The sequence below is a fragment of the Oncorhynchus masou genome, chromosome 31, assembly GCF_036934945.1.
Source record: "Oncorhynchus masou masou isolate Uvic2021 chromosome 31, UVic_Omas_1.1, whole genome shotgun sequence".
In the NCBI taxonomy this organism is placed as follows: domain Eukaryota; kingdom Metazoa; phylum Chordata; class Actinopteri; order Salmoniformes; family Salmonidae; genus Oncorhynchus; species Oncorhynchus masou.
The window spans coordinates 50,573,184-50,593,107 of NC_088242.1; the positions used below are offsets into that span (position 1 = coordinate 50,573,184).

The 19,924-nt window shown below is 44.1% G+C and overlaps 1 protein-coding gene across 14 annotated transcripts in view; it reads left to right on the forward strand.

Moving 5' to 3' along the window:
• Positions 1–14,237, forward strand: part of LOC135524085 (neuronal cell adhesion molecule-like) — a 112,262-nt gene extending 98,025 nt beyond the window's left edge. For 9 of the 14 annotated variants that reach the window (XM_064951275.1, XM_064951274.1, XM_064951277.1 and 6 more), the window contains 13 exons: positions 19–216; positions 328–398; positions 479–704; positions 1,060–1,175; positions 1,355–1,559; positions 1,720–1,842; positions 2,347–2,523; positions 4,089–4,151; positions 4,574–4,702; positions 5,522–5,680; positions 6,614–6,745; positions 6,889–6,967; positions 11,653–14,237. In XM_064951275.1, the coding sequence (XP_064807347.1) occupies positions 19–216; positions 328–398; positions 479–704; positions 1,060–1,175; positions 1,355–1,559; positions 1,720–1,842; positions 2,347–2,523; positions 4,089–4,151; positions 4,574–4,702; positions 5,522–5,680; positions 6,614–6,745; positions 6,889–6,967; positions 11,653–11,899 (1,925 nt within the window). In that variant the 3' untranslated portion in view covers positions 11,900–14,237. The remainder of the gene's footprint in view (positions 1–18; positions 217–327; positions 399–478; positions 705–1,059; positions 1,176–1,354; positions 1,560–1,719; positions 1,843–2,346; positions 2,524–4,088; positions 4,152–4,573; positions 4,703–5,521; positions 5,681–6,613; positions 6,746–6,888; positions 6,968–11,652) is intronic. The other 5 variants (XM_064951283.1, XM_064951285.1, XM_064951284.1 and 2 more) reach the window with 2 other exon arrangements.
• The last annotated feature ends 5,687 nt before the right edge of the window (positions 14,238–19,924 follow it).

The following is a 19,924-nucleotide window of genomic DNA, read 5'->3' on the forward strand; positions in this document are numbered from 1 at the left end:
TTCTACCCCCCCCCCCAGTTTTTGTGATCCAATACGCAGACTCTCTCCACCACCATGGCCACTGGCACAACCTGACGCTTGTTCCAGGCTTCAAGACCACGGCCCACCTTAAGCTGTCTCCTTATGTCCACTACACCTTCCGAGTCCTGGCCCTCAATGCCGTGGGCATCTCCAAGCCCTCCTTGCCCTCCCGCGTATACAAGACCAACCCTTCAGGTACAGACTGTAGGATTGACTTGCTTAATGTGGTTGATTGCGCAATGTGTTGACTTACAGTATGTAGATTTGTGCATACTGTTGATTTGGCATTTTGTTTCGTCCCATCAGCTCCAGATGAGAACCCCAGTGGAGTTAATGGCTTTGGAACGGAACACGACAACCTTGTGATCTCGTGGAATGTAAGCATCATTGTGTATGTAAGGGCGATGGATTCAGTCATTACAATGTGGTTAAACACTTTCTCTCATCCTATCTGCAGCCAATGTCAGGTCACCAGGCCAATGGACCAGGCCTGCAGTATAAGGTCATGTGGAGACAGAAGGACGTGGACAAGGAGTGGACGTCGGTGACCGTGGCTAACGTCTCCAAGTTCATGGTCTCTGGCACGCCCACCTTCACACCCTACGAGGTCCAGGTTCAAGCCATCAACGACTACGGGATTGGACCTGAGCCTGCTGTGGTCACCGGGCACTCCGGGGAGGACTGTGAGGAACACACAACTCAACTTTGCATTTTAGGGAGATGCTACGGGCCAATTTTTTGAACACAGATTAAGCCTCGGATAGTCTTGGACTAAAAGCATGCTCTAAATAGATTTTTTTTTATTGCAAATGATTTTTAGTACAAGGCTTGATCTTGGTCTTGAAAACCGACCCATACAGTACTTGTTTGCGTGACTTGCCAGACTAAAAGTTGTCGAAAGAGACGACAAGTATCTCTCCATTTAACCTGTACCATGACTAGTTACTGTAACTAGACCAGTGAGTTTAATGAAGTATCTCCATCGGGTCCTGCTCCCTGAAAACTGTGTTCCACTCCCTCTAACCTCTGCTTCCACAGTGCCGATGCAGGCACCAGACACTGTCCAGGTCCTCGTGTTGAACAGCAGTCTGGCTGAGGTGCACTGGGAGCCTGTCCCTCCTAAGACAGTACGGGGACGTCTTAAGGGATACAAGGTACACACACACACACACACGCACACACACACACACACACACACACACACACACACACACACACACACACACACACACACACACACACACACACACACACACACACACACACACACACACACACACACACAGCTCTGTATCATCCCCCATTGAAAGTATCTCATTCTGTGTCCTACCAGGTGTACTACTGGCGTGAGCGGAGCCTCCACAAACACAACCCCCACCATGTGGAGCAGCAAGTCCTGACCTTCAGTGGGAACAAGAGCCATGGCATGCTCCCAGGCCTGCAGCCCTACAGCCTCTACCTGTTCAACGTCAGGGTCTTCAACGGCAAGGGGGAGGGCCCCGCCAGCTCAAACCAGCAGTTCGAAACCCCTGAGGGAGGTAGGAGGAGCCAACATTCTATTCGTATAGAGGGTATCATGTCAAGGTCAATTCAGCTAGGGTTGATGGGTCTGTTTTCATGCTTTTATGCTGCATACGAATTGTCATTTGGGGACAATCAGCGTGCGGCTGTTGACTGTGTGCCTGTCATGCTCTACAGTCCCTGGGCGGCCATCTTTCCTGAGGATCACCAACCCTAACCTGGACTCTCTCACTCTGGAGTGGGGCCCTCCCTACGACCGCAACGGACGCCTCACCGGCTACACCCTCAAATATCAGACAGGTGAGCTTACGTAGCGATACTTGTGTTTTGGCTGTAGGAGGGTTGGGTCAGGGATAACATAGTAGGCATCGAGAGCTAGAAGTTCCGCCAGAGCTTCGACGGAGGGAGCACCTCTACTGCTTAGCAGTATCTTAGCCAGGGAGTACCTTTTCTACTTGTAGTTTGTGGTCCAGTCTGCTGTTCAGTATGCCCTCATTTACATGTCTTGTTAGCACCGTATGTATTTGGTATTATTGCGAGGTGTATGTACCGAGGGGTTGAGCCTGTGATAGCTAGAAACTACATCGTCGAACAGAGTGAGAACCACCCCGCAGCGCGATGGATAATCTGATGTCACTTCCATCCACCTCTCCACCCCCCCACCTTTCCACCCGCATTATCTTGCCCCCTCTTTCACCTTCCCATCCATCCATCCATCCATCCACCTGCCCCTTCTCACAACAACTTTTCCCCCCTTCCACCCATCTTGCTGCACCCCTGTCACACCCTCTTCCGCTCTTCCAGTCAATATCTCCGACGTGCTGGGTCCGGTGGAGGAGCTGGCCCTGCCAGCCAACGAGACCTCCGTCACTCTCATTAACCTCAAGTACAGCACACGTTACAAGTTTTATTTCAATGCCAAAACAGGCCAGGGAGCAGGGCCTGTCGTTACAGAGGAAGCCGCCACGATCATGGACGAAGGTATGTGTTAACGCGTTGATGATGGTCACAACCTGAACTGTAGTCCATTTCTATCAATGCAAACCCCATTCATATGAGGGTTACCTGTCAACCATTTTGAATGCTTCAAGTCAACTCAGGAATGTCATCCCCCAACATGTAGATTGTGTTTTATCCTTAAGCAATAAGGCCTGAGGGGGTGTGGTGTATGGCCAATATATCTAAGGGCTGTTCTTAAGCACGATACAACGCGGAGTGCCTGGATACAGCCTTTAGCTGTGGTATATTGGCCATATACAGTACCACAAACCCCAAGGTTCCTTACTGCTATTATAAACTGGTTACCAACGTAATTAGGAGATTGAAAATGTTTTGTCATACCCGTCGTATACGGCTTTCAGCCAATCAGCATCTTGGGCTCGAACCGCCCAGTTTATAATTGTTTATAAAGCATGGTACTCTGTTTTGTACTGTAGGTCGTTTTTTTGTGGATGTTGTTTGTGGATGTACAAAATCATTTCACCGGCTAGCATGTGAAAGTGTTTACAGAATCGTACCAAAGCATGATATCACCTCAGTGCAGTAGTTGTAATAACAATAGTGGATCGTGTCCCAGTTGCACTTTGTTAAACACAGTTGGCTCCTTCTTTACCCTTGTGCACCTTCTATACTGATATTAAAGCATCGAGGGACTTCAGGGGTCAGATCATCGGCCTCTGTGTCCGCTTTCTCCCCTTTTGTGTCCCTTTTCCCCCTCTCTAAGTCCTAATTTGTCCGCCCTCTGTCGGTGTGGTTGTCAACGTGCACACCCCCTCATGTTGATCTGAGCCTTTATTAAACAAAGCATCTCTGAGAAGGAGGACCGTGGGCATTCCATATGGGGAGATATAGGGGAAACTCATTGGGGTCACAAAATGTGTAGATAGGTAGGTGCCACCGACAAGAGGGTGTTGACTAAAAAGAGGGGAGAGTACAAGGTTGTGAATGTATACTTTCTGAATGTGTATGCATTCAGCTGACGGACATCCTTGCTAATAAACACTTTAAACTTCCCCCAAGCTTTTGGTATCAATTCCTTATTGCAAAGAGGTTAAAATAGCATTCCCCCCTTTTTAACAAGACCCTCCCCCCCCCAAAAAAAAATTGTCGCTGTCCCAATACTTTTGGAGCTCACTGTAGCTGGATAAAGACATTCAAATATGATGTGATGCATCTTTGGCTGCTGCAACACCTTTTGCCACGCAGCAGACTCAAGACTCCTCAGAGTCTGATTTACTAACTGCGTTATGGAGACTTTACCTCTCCCCCTGCAACTGCTGATCTATGCCTATTTCTATGTCCGGCTGGTGCTGCCTGTCCCGTGCATGACGTTGTGCGTGTTTGAACCTTGCTTCAAACTGCCCCCCCCCTCAAACATGCTGATTGTCTGTTTGCACTCCCACTGCATGCCAATGAGCCCGTGTAACCTCACCGCCGATCTTTGCCCGCGTGGTTTGTGTTGCCTACCTCTGCCGGCGGCGTGCCTGTTGTGTGTCTTTGTCTGTGGTGTTGTGTGATGTTTCTTATTCCTCTCCATGTTGTTCCAGGGAACACCCAACCCTCACCTCCCGTAGCACGGTCTCCTCCGGCACACCTCCCATTCCACAAGGGTACAGCCGCTATAGACCTTGTCACATTCCCAGTCACGCTGTATAGTGTATCTTATCATTGCTTCTCTTCTGATCGATGGTTCACAAGGGTCGATGTTATCATCCATATTGTATTATAGAATGTGTATTACAAATGTTTAGGCTTTAGCGTTTTCATTTGATTGAAAGGCTCATAAACAACAGTGCAACTGTAAAGGTTATTGATCGACCCTGAGAGTAATTGAAGTTGGAATGGAAAATCAAAGTCTGTCTCGCTTTGATTTGGATCTATAGACGTATGTTGCGATATGGACGGATGTCAATATTTGAATCACAAGCTATTATTCTGCTATCGGCGAGTGCATCATCTGAAGGTGAATAGACCCCTGATTTTGTTGAAGCTGAAATTTCGCTTCATTGCTGTCTTCTTCTCTTGTGCTCAGTGCATCCAGTGGCTCCGGCATTCGGGAACGTTAGCTCTTCCGTGGGAGAGGACGGAACGCTGATCAGTTGGGAATACTGGGGAGCGGAAAAAAACCTTTATGTAGAATATATAGTGGAGAACGATAACAGTAAGACATATCCCTCTATCACGCATACTTCAACGTATAGGTGGCAAGAGACTCCTACTCAAAAACTTGGCAATTATGAGGCTGGCTGCTGTTACTTTGCCTCGTGCCCAGATATGATAAAAACTGATTTCTCTGATTGGATAATAAAAATATCCTCCGTGTGATTGGCCGGGAATACAGAATATTGCTTTAAACAGTTGGCACAAACCTATTCAAATGGTTCATAGTCAAAAGCAGTATAGACAGTCTCAGATAATATTTAATGCTCAATGTGGATTGGACTCTTAATTAGCTTTAGTTGTTTTTATTGACCAGCAATGAGGGTTTATAAAAACACACAGTGTGTGTAGTATGGCTCTCTCACAACTATACCTTGAAAACAATTAGAAAGTGAATTAGCATGATGGGTCATTCCTATCAAGTCAATCCCGATAATGTAGTTTCAGATTTTTCAGTTCCCTATTCAGTCACGTTGTAATATTTAGTCTAGTAACCCAGTTCAATGAGACACATCCCACAAATGTTTGTAATCACCATACTTCATTCGTAGAACACCATGAAATAACATAATACAAATGTACAGATGTAGTAATATCTAACATAGATGCCATATGTGATGCTATATACTGTATATTACTTCACCTCTGCCTATAGCACTTCAATAGATACACAAGTAAAAACCATCTCTGCATGAACACCAACAGCCCATTCCAACTTATCAGTGTACGGTGTACATATTAGGACATGAACACTTCTCGGCTGGCTGCAATGGATGTCCTAATATGTACACCGTACATCTTTCGTCCTGCAACTCTCTAGGTGAAGAGGAGTGGCAGAAAGAGCATGTAAATGGCTCTCGGGTCTATGTGCTGAAGGGCTTAAAGGAGGGCCTGTCCTATAGGGTGCGAGTGGTTGCCAAGGGCCACAACGGCCAAGCGGTGCTCCACCAATCAGAAGAGCTTTTGGTGATGATTCCAGGTGAGGCAGCACGCGGTTGGCCGGTCGCCGCCCGGCCTCGCTTTGCCTCGCCCTGTGTTGTGTTGTAGAGAAACGTGTGTGTGTATGCGGTAGCTTTGCTATTCTTCACCACTCAAGAAACCTGTTCCGGTGCCTGTGGTATACAGCGTTGCTGATCAACAGTGTATCTGTTGTTGTAGTTTCTCTTTTGGAAACATACTGGAGGCATGTTCAGTAGAGTTTCCTGACCTGCATGAAGTTGTCCTGTACGCATATTTGTGTTGAAGTCAGGAACACCGTCTTGTTTCTGGAGAGACGTACAGTCAGACCGTCCTCATATCGACGACGGATACCATTCACATGATATAGAAGATGTGTAGCTGTCTAATAATCCACCTAATTCTCTCTCCTGCTGTGGTTAACATGTGTTTTGTTTTTTTGTAATGTGTGTGTACTGTGTGTGTGTGTGTGGGGGGAGGGGGGTGCATGAGCAAGACTGAGAGGCAGAAAGAGAGGGAGAAGACGCGAATGTTGTTTGCGTTAGGCACTGTAGATGTCAAGCTGTTAACTGTCTTCGATACGCTCTGCATTCATGTGCCTGTAACCTCCGCAGACGAGATGTTTAACATAACATCACTAACACACCACTTGTCCTTTGCAGTAACACTATGTGACAATTTCCAAACAATAAAATACTTACAACAGGCTCTTTGGAAACCTATTTTCATACTATCATGTACTTCTGTCTCCTCCACAATCTCCTTTAGTAGCCTTGTTGACAATAGAAGATGTCTGAAACACTGAGAAGTTAACAAAACTTTATTGTACATTAGATTTTCATTGTACTCCAGTAAAGGAACTCAACGTTACTTATATTTCCTTTCTCAATTAAAGCAACAGGCCTGTCGTTAACAGTTTTCTGATATCCTCTTCCTTCCCTCTGTGCCTGACCAGCTATGGCAGCCCGACAGGTGGATATTGCAACTCAGGGCTGGTTCATCGGCCTGATGTGTGCCATCGCTCTCCTCATCCTCGTTCTCCTCATCATCTGCTTCATACAGAGAAACAAGGGAGGAAAATACCCAGGTGGGTACTTTTGGTTGGCGCATAAACACGCACGCATACACACATGCAAACAAGCACACGCACGCACGTTGTCGCCTTCATATCCATCACCCATCTTAGGCCGTAGTAAATGACACATTTGATGAATCCCCCCTCTCCTCCAGTGAAAGAAAAGGAGGACGCTCACACAGACCCGGAGTTCCAGCCCATGAAAGAGGATGACTGTACTTTCGGGGAATACAGGTGAGAAACATGACTCTCCTGGAGCCTGTTGGGGCCCCCCAACCACCCCACCAAGCCCTTGCTCCCTCCCCAGACCTGGTTCCTGTCAGCAAGACAGGCGCTCTGGCCTCCCCGTCCTAACTGCTGATCTCTACTTGCCGCGGGACTACCATCATTCTAACAGGGATTCTGGCATTGCAGACGTTTGGAGCTACACTGTAAAGCACAAGTCTCTTTCTTTATGGAAGAGGTTGGGTAAGGGGGGGCAGGGACGGGGAGGGATTCTCCTCCGCTTAGTGTGTCGGTGGCTTGGTGGCCAGATCGATATTGTAGTGTGTTTGACTGTGTTGCGTTATTCGATAAGCAGGATATACAGTATTATTCAGGTCTACGTTTTAGGGGTTTCGGTTTTTCGGGGACTTTTAAAAGCTTTCCCTAGAACAGTCAGGAATATTTTTGAAGAATAACTTTCAGTATTCCAAGCTGGCATGCATAGATACCTGCCCCACTAATTTCACATTTGTAACCAAATGAATACCTTGTAACAAATACATTGTGCATATAAATATACAGTAGCTTTTGTATTATGGAATATACGTACATACTTAATAAATTAATATTTGCATACATATGCATACTATACAGTAATTACACTCATCCCAGTTGATATAAGCTCTGACTAACTGCAGTTAATCTAGTTATGCTTGCTATAGCGCCTTCTAACTGCTTTTAAGGCTGCTTGCTTTTCCAACCATGCACGCAGATATTAAGAAAAACGAAGCACTTTACTTATTATGTATAGCGTTTTGGAAACATTATTTTGTACCGGTCCAGCTTTTTTCCAATTTATATGACGTTTTTTCTTTTTTTCTTCTTATATTTGATATTATTACTTTTTGTATCATGTGTTTTAAACATAAATATGCTCTATTAATATACATTCTATCTATGCTGTAACACAATACACTACACCGCCAAAAGTATGTGGACACCTGGGAAAACCTAGAATGTCATTGTATGCTGTCGTGTTAAGATTTCCCTTCACTGGAACTAAGGGGTCTTGCCCGAACCATCAAAAAACAGCCCCAGACCATTATCCCTCCTCCACCAATATTTTATACACCTGTCTACAATGGGTGTGGCTGAAATAGCCTCATCCACTAATTTGAAGGGCTGTCCACATACTTTACACAGTGTATATGGAATTGTGGATATATAATGTTGTGTGATATGCATGGCGTGATGAAGACCGTATATAAAACTCGCTGTAGGCAATAATGTCTTGAATGAAATCATAGATACAGTGCCTTGCGAAAGTATTCGGCCCCCTTGAACTTTGCGACCTTTTGCCACATTTCAGGCTTCAAACATAAAGATATAAAACTGTATTTTTTTGTGAAGAATCAACAACAAGTCGGACACAATCATGAAGTGGAACAACATTTACTGGATATTTCAAACTTTTTTAGCAAATCAAAAACTGAAAAATTGGGCGTGCAAAATTATTCAGCCCCCTTAAGTTAATACTTTGTAGCGCCACCTTTTGCTGCGATTACAGCTGTAAGTCGCTTGGGGTATGTCTCTATCAATTTTGCACATCGAGAGACTGAATTTTTTCCCATTCCTCCTTGCAAAACAGCTCGAGCTCAAGGAGGTTGGATGGAGAGCATTTGTGAACAGCAGTTTTCAGTTCTTTCCACATATTCTCTATTGATTCAGGTCTGGACTTTGACTTGGCCATTCTAACACCTGAATATGTTTATTTTTGAACCATTCCATTGTGGATTTTGCTTTATGTTTTGGATCATTGTCTTGTTGGAAGACAAATCTCCGTCCCAGTCTCAGGTCTTTTGCAGACTCCATCAGGTTTTCTTCCAGAATGGTCCTGTATTTGGCTCCATCCATCTTCCGATCAATTTTAACCATCTTCCCTGTCCCTGCTGAAGAAAAGCAGGCCCAAACCATGATGCTGCCACCACCATGTTTGACAGTGGGTATGGTGTGTTCAGGGTGATGAGCTGTGTTGCTTTTACGCCAAACATAACGTTTTGCATTGTTGCCAAAAAGTTCAATTTTGGTTTCATCTGATCAGAGCACCTTCTTCCACATGTTTGGTGTGTCACCCAGGTGGCTTGTGGCAAACTTTAAACGACACTTTTTATGGATATCTTTAAGAAATGGCTTTCTTCTTGCCACTCTTCCATAAAGGCCAGATTTGTGCAATATACGACTGATTGTTGTCCTATGGACAGAGTCTCCCACCTCAGCTGTAGATCTCGGCAGTTCATCCAGAGTGATCATGGGCCTCTTGGCTGCATCTCTGATCAGTCTTCTCCTTGTATGAGCTGAAAGTTTAGAGGGATGGCCAGGTCTTGGTAGATTTGCAGTGGTCTGATACTCCTTCCATTTCAATATTATCGCTTGCACAGTGCTCCTTGGGATGTTTAAAGCTTGGGAAATCTTTTTGTATCCAAATCCGGCTTTAAACTTCTTCACAACAGTATCTCGGACCTGCCTGGTGTGTTCCTTGTTCTTCATGATGCTCTCTGCGCTTTTAACGGACCTCTGAGACTATCACAGTGCAGGTGCATTTATACAGAGACTTGATTACACACAGGTGGATTGTATTTATCATCATTAGTCATTTAGGTCAACATTGGATCATTCAGAGATCCTCACTGAACTTCTGGAGAGAGTTTGCTGCGCTGAAAGTAAAGGGGCTGAATAGTTTTGCACGCCCAATTTTTCAGTTTTTGATTTGTTAAAAAAGTTTGAAATATCCAATAAATGTCGTTCCACTTCATGATTGTGTCCCACTTGTTGTTGATTCTTCACAAAAAAATACAGTTTTATATCATTATATTTGAAGCCTGAACTGTGGCAAAAGGTCGCAAAGTTCAAGGGGGGCGAATACTTTCGCAAGGCACTGTATGTACAGTATAAGTCATCCAGTATGAAGCTATCGGCATGTTGGAGTTAAGAGGCCATGTTGGAGTGAAAGATGTCATGTCAAGTTTCAACAAGGCAAAAAGCTATTCTTGTCCCGTCCACATCAAAACTCTTATATAGTTTACGATCATAACACGAGAGACAATAAGCTACTAATGGGCCAAATCTGTCCATTCAAATAGCAAAATAATAGACAATATGACAGAGTGTATATTGTTGAAATAACAAGTATTAGACAATATATCACAAGGCTAAATGTGTAATATAGAGTGCCTTTGTGAAGGGAAATCAAATGTCTCACCAATGCCATTATTCCAACCATGGGGCTTTATGTCAATAAATACTCATCTAACTCTACTAAGCTGTTCCGGTTTGGCTGCAGGCGTGCATAAATCCTGTGCTGTAACTATGATGTAGCTGTTGACCTTGAACGCCAGTGTCTACCCTTACAAGGGGGAAATGTGATGTTGAAGAGAGATACATACTGCTCTGCTATGTGTTTGGATGGATGTGTGGGTGCTGTATGCATAGACCACAGAAGGGAGCAGTGAAACCCATGTGAAAACACTGATGGGTTAGCAACCAGTGAAGGCTTGTCTCATCTGTGCATGCTGGTTCAAGGGGGGGGGGGGGGGGTCGTGCCTGATCACTCTGTTTATGTGGGTCACAGACAAGTTAATGAAGGGTACTGCAAGACTGGCATGAGAGGAGTGACCAAAGGACTGCTATACTGTGATATCATTCTGATAAACAGTACTTACTGCCACTTGGAGAAAAAGGCCTGCTTTAAAACCACCCCAGAGTTACACCACTGTCCTTGTCTGTGCTATTATAAACTGTCATTAACTGTCATAAAGCCTACATAGTGGTGTCATATCGTATCATCATCATTGGTGTCCAATGCAGTGCTTTCAGTCGTTAATCTGTAGTAAGATTGCATCCTGATGACATTGGATTTCTTGTCGAGTAATGTTTTATTAGCTGACGTAACCTGTTATGACTGGCTATAACAGGTGTAATAAAAGTGCGATACCATTATGAAGGCTTTATTTAAAGAGAGTCCACCTGCTATTCACTCTCATGAATCATCGGCTGACATTGATTTGAATGTTGACTAAACTAATGTTAAATCCTCAAAGAAAGCTTTCTTTACAGTTTCTTCATTTGTTTGCAAAAGTGTGATTATTTGTTATTCATGCTTTTGGGGACGTTTGGCTGACAATTCATTTGCTTTTCATGTGATTGCTTATTACATCTTTGGATTTTCAGTTTGTCATTGCAACTTTTGTTGGAGAGAAACGTTTCTGTCTGGCAATACAGCAACTATGTATTATTTTCCTCCTCGTGTCATGGCTTCAGGGGAAATAAGGGAATGGGTATGATTTTGCTTGTATTCCCCTGTTGCGTGATGAAAACCAACTACTCGCTCACATCATTTTTTTTTAGACTTGGGGCTAGATAAAGAAAAACAATATATGAAAAATGATACTGTTAACATCCACTGTCAGAAGTAGTGCCTTCTGAGTCCACATTTCAACCCAATTCAGGATATAAACAAATATTTTCATAAGCTGTGGAATAATATGTTTGAACTTTCTTTTCTCCTGGAATTAGACACATTTGAATACTTGTGTAATGGTAGTAAAAGTAATTAGGAAATTACTTCAGTGCTCCATCTAAAAAAAAAAAGGCCATACACTAAAATCCTTGTTTACATCATTCTGTCCTCATTTCACCTGCATGTCGTTTTCTCCTAGTGACACTGAGGACCATAAGCCGTTAAAAGGGAGCCGCACACCGTCTAACGGGACGGTGCACAGGGACAACAGTGACGACAGTTTAGTAGACTACGGCGGCGATGGTGGAGACGGCCAGTTCAACGAGGATGGGTCTTTTATTGGACAGTATAGCGGGAAGAGCTCTGCCAGGGACACTGCTGGGGGCCACGAAAGCTCCGAGGCCCCGTCCCCCGTTAATACCTCCGCTATGAACTCCTTTGTGTAGCCGGCTGGTTGATCAGTAGGTCAGCCAGGTGGAGGGATAGGCAGCCAGGCCAGTAGGTGGTGCTGCAGTAAACTGAACTCCTTTGTAGCCAGCTGGTTAAACAGCCAGGTCCATAGGTTTGTGTAGCCAGACATTTGGACATCCAAACCTGTAGGGGCTCTCCAGTGACTGTTCCATTCGCCATCTTCACAGGGCTGTTCCTCACGTCACCTCGTGGCTTATTGTCATCCCATGCCCCGCCCATCCGCGCACTACTGTCACAAACACATAGGAGACTTCTTGAGAGACACATAACAGACACGTGTGAGACTCTCTACACTGGAGGATTGTACGTTATCATTTGGAAATCACTGAATTTGTGGAGGGAATGCGGAGACTGTTCCGACTCTTTTACTCTCTGTAGCCTGTTGACTTAAGTAGCGACACTTAGAACCAGACGTCTTCCTGAAATGATGCACAAACACATGTTAATTAACACAAATGAGTCGATTATTACAATGAAGCGATTGTCTAGTTATCTTGAACTGCTCTACGGTACACATTTGAATTATTTGGGTTTGCTGTATGGTTTTTCCGGTCAAAGCATTATCTTGATATTATTGTGTGTGTTCGAGGTACTTTGTCCTTCAGGGCAACCACAAAGAGGCATCAGTGTCTGTCGACATGGTGGTGAAACGTGTTACTTAGTACATGAAAATCATTCCATGTCCTTTTGCAAGACAGTTGCATCTACAGTGCAGGATTATGTCCAGTGAGCTCCTAAAAGTATTCTCCTGCCTGAATCTGTGATTCCGACTCCAAGCAGGCTCAATCAAGCATGACTCAAGTTACATCAGTCGCTGCATCCACGCCCTCACCAGGGGATGCTGGTGCCACTTTAAATGGGGGAGGACAGGCTCGCCGTAATGGCTCGAATTAAATTAACGGAACGGTATCAAACGCCAGGAAGCCACCAGCCTTCACTGGTGCTCACATGTCACCTTTGTTTTGATCACTGCAAATGCTGAAGTGCGGCATGCTGTCATGACATCATCATCATAACCTTTGACCTGCATGTGACCTTACGTCCTGTGGTTGCACATCACATGACCTGACGGTGACTTTATGGCTCTTTCTGTGCGACCCAAAGTGCATGTACTGACATCCAACGCTTTTCTTTAGCTTTTCTTTCAAAATGTTGCGTTCATTTGTGGTGCTGTGTGGCCTTCAGCAGTACGGTGCCTTTCAATACAGAACTCTGATTCAGTTCAGTCTAGATTAATTCACAAAAAGACCGTTTTACCCAGAGTTCAGTGAGTGGAATGCCCATAAAGCAATAGTCATACTCTGAGGATGATGGGTTCAGCTAGGAAGGATGAAAGGATGGAGGACTCCATAAATTAAGGAATAATTCATACAAGTCATCTTTTGAAAAGCTTCAAAATGCTTCTCCCTCAGATAAGCGGCTTAAGGTTGCCATATTGGACACGGTCAAGGCTCTGTACATTTTTTCAAGGTTCGGGTCATCTACGAAGTGTTTGATCATATTTTTGCGCTGTGTGTGCGTGCGTGTTGAGGGGATAATATTCATGCGAGTCACTTATACTAACTACATTTGATGGCCTTTGGCGTGATAAGGGAAGGGATCGAGATTTTTATTTTAACTTGCATCAAGTTTTACGTCGTTTTTTTTGAATGAACATTATCTGTTGCATTTGTAAATATATACTCTAATTGACTGTACAGAAAACCACTGCAAGAGGAGCTTAAAATGGATAGTTCAGCCAAATGACAACATTTGATCAACTATCCCTTTTAAAGAGCCTGGAAGGCAGAACTGTGCATGAGAAGGTTTAGACTGGCTGAGAAAGCTGTGTTCAATATAGACTACCGCTATAGAATAAATATACATTTTTTGTTACTATTTCTTTTTTTCTTTGATGTGAACATTGTACATTATTGTAACTAACAGGACAAGACGTTGCTCATGAGTTCACATTTGGATGGTTTCCATTTGTCAAGCGATATTGTTGTGTTTTTCCCAAAATGTCCCTATTTTGTACTAAATGAAACCATACAGTACTCTGTAAACCTTCAGATGTAATGGACTTTGGCGTGTAAGATAAGTACTCTTCGATGTACTGTGTCATTCTGGTTTATGTTGCTTATATGAGCAGCACAAGGTCTGCCAAACTCTTCCACTTTGTGACCGTATTGAAAATGGTTTGGTGTTCTTATTCTAAAACAGTTTCAAGGTTTTTACTAACAATTGATTTGTATTTAAGCTTCTCCACGTAGTGAAATAACGAATTTCCAAGTAACTTGAAATATAATGAATGAATAAAGTATTATTATCTTCTTCGATGTCCATTCTATCTTTATTGTGAACCTTCATTCTGACTGTTCTAATATTCGTAATGTTCTAAATTAAACAGCAATGCAATGGAAGCCAATGGAGCTTTGCCAATGATATGATAAAACCAATCTTATGATAAAGATAAAGTAGGTGCTACACAATGGCTCCATAAATATTCTATTATATTACACTACGATAAAGTGTCAAAACGGCAGTATGTTTTGCTCCACAACAGACCAACTCGTTGGCAATGGGAATAAGCATCGACGAAGAGAACAAGGATTCCACACCTTCACAGAACTGGGAGATAAGGTGTGTGTGTGTGTGTGTTGGTGAGGGGTTCATGCTGAATCTCTCGCTCTGGATCTCTCATCACTTCTTTTCCCACTGCGCTCTATGCATCGGGGAGGTGTGTGAGCACGTGTGTGAGCCCGTGTGTGAGTGCCAAACCAGACTTTGATATGAGACGAATGCTAAACACTTTGGGGGTGCTTATTATACCTGGGATCTTTTTTGAGATGAGGGACTACACGAGGGAACCTGGGTGAAATGAGAGCACAAGTCAGTTTACAAGGCGCGTCAGGGCTAAGACACTCCCCGGCAGGAACAGGTAGCAGTAGTCGCTCCAAAAACATACAGATCACAGGGGTAGCACAGTGTGAGACAACACCATCCTATGCTGCGAGCCAAAGGATGCAGGCAACTTATGCAACGCAGTGAAAGTATTAAGTCAACCGTAGAGTCTGAAGTATGCTGCTCGCCTCACAGTAAACTGGAGACAGTGGGAAAGGAAGGGGGAGACCTAGTCAGTTGCACAACTGAATGGACTGAACCGAAATTTGTCTTCTGCGCTTTAACCCAACCCCACCGAATCAGAGAGATGCAGGGGGGGTGAGAGGGGGGGGGAAGAGAGAGACAGGGAGAGGAGAGGAAGGGGAGAGCAAAAGGGCAAAGAGGAGGAGAGCGAGAGGAGAGGAAGAGGGCAAAGAGGAGGAGAGCGAGGAAGAGTCATACACAGACAGGGAGAGAGATCATGTGTGAGGATGGAGACAGAGAGAGTCCTGATGAAACAGAACAGCTCAGCCATATTTGTTGGCGTTCACTTGTTGACCCTTGCTTTTCCACTATGGTCATGCACTGTATGTATGGGTGTAACTGGGAGCGAACACACAGACCATCTGGTGTGCCATCACACACATACACACACACAGTACACTACACTGGTGTCGGGAAGCAAGAACGTCTGGTGGGGGGCTCTTGGACCACTTCTCCGTTTGGCAAGGACACTTGGCCTTCTGTTCACTTCTCTCTCTTTCTACTGCATGGTTAAATTCATTGGGAGTAATTATTTCACGGATGACTTCTCAGTAATTAGAACAGCTATTCAAATCTTCCTGGATGCACAGAGAGAGAACTAAATGGATGCTCTCAAACGGGAAACTTTCCTCACCAGCAATTGGACCAGCATGTATTATTTTCTGGATATAAATGAACGAAAACAATCATAACTTTAACCCAGAAAGGTGGCTATTGTCCTCTAATCCTTATACAGTATCGTACAGACGGTAATTGCCATTTGTGGACTCATCAGTGCCATCTCATCACACAATATGTGGAAGACAGATTTGTATTCTAGCCTTTACTGCCACCTAGTGATTAAAAGGCAAATCATATGGATGAGAAGATAACAAACCGGATCATTACCGTCTCAATGTGAAATAAAATAATGACCCAGTGGAGGCTGCTGAGGGGAGAACAGCTCGTAATAATGTCCGGAACAGAGCAAATGGAATGGCATCAAACACCTGGAAGCCATGTTTGTTTGAGGTATTTGATTCCGCTCCAGTCATTACCACAAGCCCGTCCTCCCCAATTAAAGTGCCACCAACCTCCTGTGACGAGCACGGAAGTGTACATCCAAATGTAACTATTATTTGATTTTGAAACGTTTTCACATTTCATTTAACAGATTGTCATAGGATGGATAATGTTATGTAAATAAAATCATGACATACTGAATGACCTTTCTGGGAGCATCGAAGGTAAGTGATCTGACACGAACCAATGTCAATATATTTACAATATAACCAAATAATTGGACATTATTCTACCACATGGTCATACACCACAACACACTTCCCATATGCTGTTGTTTTCTTTTTGGTCCTCGGTTACATGGGCTCCCTGGTAAGAGGCTTAGCTATTCATTTTCATGACAACAGTCATATTATCTGTGTGTTTATTGGTGATCGTTACCACCGAAACAGCAGCTGCCCTCTTTAAACCTACAACCCTTCCCTCCATCCCTCTCCTTTCAGCCATCTCCCTCTCCCAATCCTCCAGCGTCGACTGCATCACCCCAACCTTCCCCCTACAACCCCCCCCGTTTCCCATCCATCTCTTCCCTATCCTAATCCTTCCTCTCTTCTACCCCAATCCCTACATCTTCATTCCCTCCCCCATCCCCTGTCCCACCCCTGCAACTCCTTCCTATCCTCAACTCCCCCTCTTTCCACCCCCCCCCCCTATCATCCCAATCCTCTGCGGACTGATCAGAGGTTCTGTGTCGACAGTATGTCTGCCATGACACCCATTAGCCATTCATTCCCGGCTGGTACTGCCTCCTCCCTGTCCATCCACCTGATTTACGGTTCCTGTTGAGATAAAAGCCTGTGGTATGCTCCATGTCAGGCTGTGCATGGCCTGCTTTTAACAGGAAGAAAAAGAGGAAGAATGAAGGGGAAAATATTCGGATAATCTGCCAATCTACGAGGTCAATGATCTACTAAAGGAGATGCTTGAAAAAATACACGACATCTCTATTGCTAGTACTGACTTTATTGTCCCCAAGGGGAAATTTTGTTGCAGTGTCATGTACACATTTCAAGTGGCGTTTAAATACAAAACAAAATGGACAATACAACTTTCATAACAGTTACATGCCAATAAAAATAATAATAATAATAATAATAATAGCCCGAGCTATTTAGGAGGGATATCACACCTGACACAAATGATTGTCTAATTCTGTTTTTCCTGCTGAGGGGTGCTCTATACCTGCGCCTAGAGGGGAGTAGTTCAAAGTCCAGGTACAGGGGATGGCTTGGGTCTAAAATGATTTTTGTGAGCCTTACAGAGGGCTCCAACCTTAAACCTCATCCAGGCTCGTCTGTTTGACTACAGGGACCTTGCTTGCTGTGGCAATAATCCTTCTCAGCATATTTCTCTGGCTGACAGTGACATTGCCAAACCAACAAAAAATACAAAAAGATACAATTACTCTCAATTTAATATTTGTAAAAGAGAGTCAATATAGTAGTCTACATTAAAAGATCCCAGCTTTTTGAGAAAGTACAGTCTCTGTTGGCTCTTTTTGTCGATCAAAAAAGAGGATACTCAGATATTTGTATTCCTCTATGATTTCTATATTCTGACCTTTGATAGATGTTGCAGATGTTGCTCTCTCTCGCTCTTTCTCCCTCTTCCTCTCGCTCTTTCTCCCTCTCCCTCTCACTCTTCCTCTCCCTCTCTCCCTCTCTCTCTCTCTCTCTCTCTCCCTCTCTCACTCTCCCTCTCTCTCATTCAATTTAAGGGATTTAATGGCATTGGAAACACATGTTAACATTGCCAAAGCAAGTGAAGAATAAATAAACATAAATATGGGTTATATTTACAATGGTGTTTGTTCTTCACTGGTTGCCCTTTTCTTGTGGCAACAGGTCACACATCTTGCTGCTGTGATCGCACACTGTGGTATTTCACCCAATAGATATGGGAGTTTAACTAAATTAGTTTATTTAAAAAAATAAATATTTAACCTTTATTTAACCAGGTAGGCCAGTTGAGAACAAGTTCTCATTTACAACTGCGACCTGGCCAAGATAAAGCAAAGCAGTGCGACAGAAACAACAACACAGAGTTACACATGGGATAAACAAACATACAGTCAATAATACAATGGAAAAATATATGTACAGTGTGTGCAAATGTAGGGAGGTAAGGCAATAAATAGGCCATAGTGGCAAAATAATTGCAATTTAGCAATTAAACACTGGAGTGATAGATGTGCAGGAGATGAATGTGCAAGTAGAGATACTGGGGTGCAAAGGAGCAACAAAAAAAAGAACATAAGGTCGTTGGTTGGGCTATTTACAGATGGGCTGTGTACAGGTGCAATGATCGGTAAACTGCTCTGACAGCTGATGCTTAAAGTTATTTAGGGAGATATGTCTCCAGCTTCAGTGATTTTTGCAATTCGCTCCAATCATTGGCAGCAAAGAACTGGAAGGAAAGGCAGACAATGCAGGAGTTGGCTTTGGGGATGACCAGTGAAATATACCTGCTGGAATGCGTGCTACATGTGGGTGCTGCTAAGGTGACCAGTGAGCTGAGATACGGTGGGGCTTTACCTAGCAAAGACTTATAGATGACCTGGAGCCAGTGGGTTTGGTGATGAATATGAAGCGAGGGCCAGCCAATGAGAGCAAACAGGTCGCAGTGGCGGGTAGTATATGGGGCTTTGGCGACAAAACGGATGGCACTGTGATAGACTACAGTCGTGGCCAAAAGTTTTGAGAATGACACAAATATAAATTTTCTGCTGCTTCAGTGTCTTCAGATATTTTTGTCAGGTGTTACTATAGAATACTGAAGTATAAATACAAGCATTTCATAAGTGTCAAAGGCTTTTATTGACAATTACATGAAGTTGATGCAAAGAGTTGATATTTGCAGTGTTGACCCTTCTTTTTCAAGACCTCTGCAATCCGCCCTGGCATGCTGTCAATGAACTTCTGGGCCACATCCTGACTGATGGCAGCTCATTCTTGCATAATCAATGCTTGGAGTTTTGTTTGTCCACCCGCCTCTTGAGGACTGACCACAAATTCTCAATGGGATTAAGGTCTGGGGAGATTCCTGGCCATAGACTCAAAATATCGATGTTTTGTTCCCAGAGCCACTTAGATATCACTTTTGCCTTATGGCAAGGTGCTCCATCATGCTGGAAACGGCATTGTTCATCACCAATCTGTTCCTGGATGGTTGGGAGAAGTTGCTCTCGGAGGATGTGTTGGTACCATTCTTTATTCATGGCTGTGTTCTAAGGCAAAATTGTGAGTGAGCCCACTCCCTTGGCTGAGAAGCAACCCCACACATGAATGGTCTCAGGATACTGTTGGCATGACACAGGACTGATGGTAGCGCTCACATTGTCTTCTCCGGACAAGCTTTTTTCCGGATGCCCCAAAAAATCGGAAAGTGGATTCATCAGAGAAAATTACATTACCCCAGTCCTCAGCAGTCCAATCCCATTTGCAGACTGTCAGTCTGTCCCTGATGTTTTTCCCGGGAGAGAAGTGGCTTCTTTGCTGCCCTTCTTGACACCAGGCCATCCTCCAAAAGTCTTTGCCTCACTGTGCATGCAGATGCACTCACACCTGCCTGCTGCCATTCCTGAGCAAGCTCTGTACTGGTGGTGCCCCAATCCCGCAGCTGAATCAACTTTAGGAGACGGTCCTGGCGCTTGCTGGACTTTCTTGGCACCCTGCAGCCTTCTTCACAACAATTGAACCGCTCTTCTTGAAGTTCTTGATGATCTGATAAATGGTTGATTTAGGTGCAATCTTACTGGCAGCAATATCCTTGCCTGTGAAGCCCTTTTTGTGCAAAGCAATGATGGCGGCACGTGT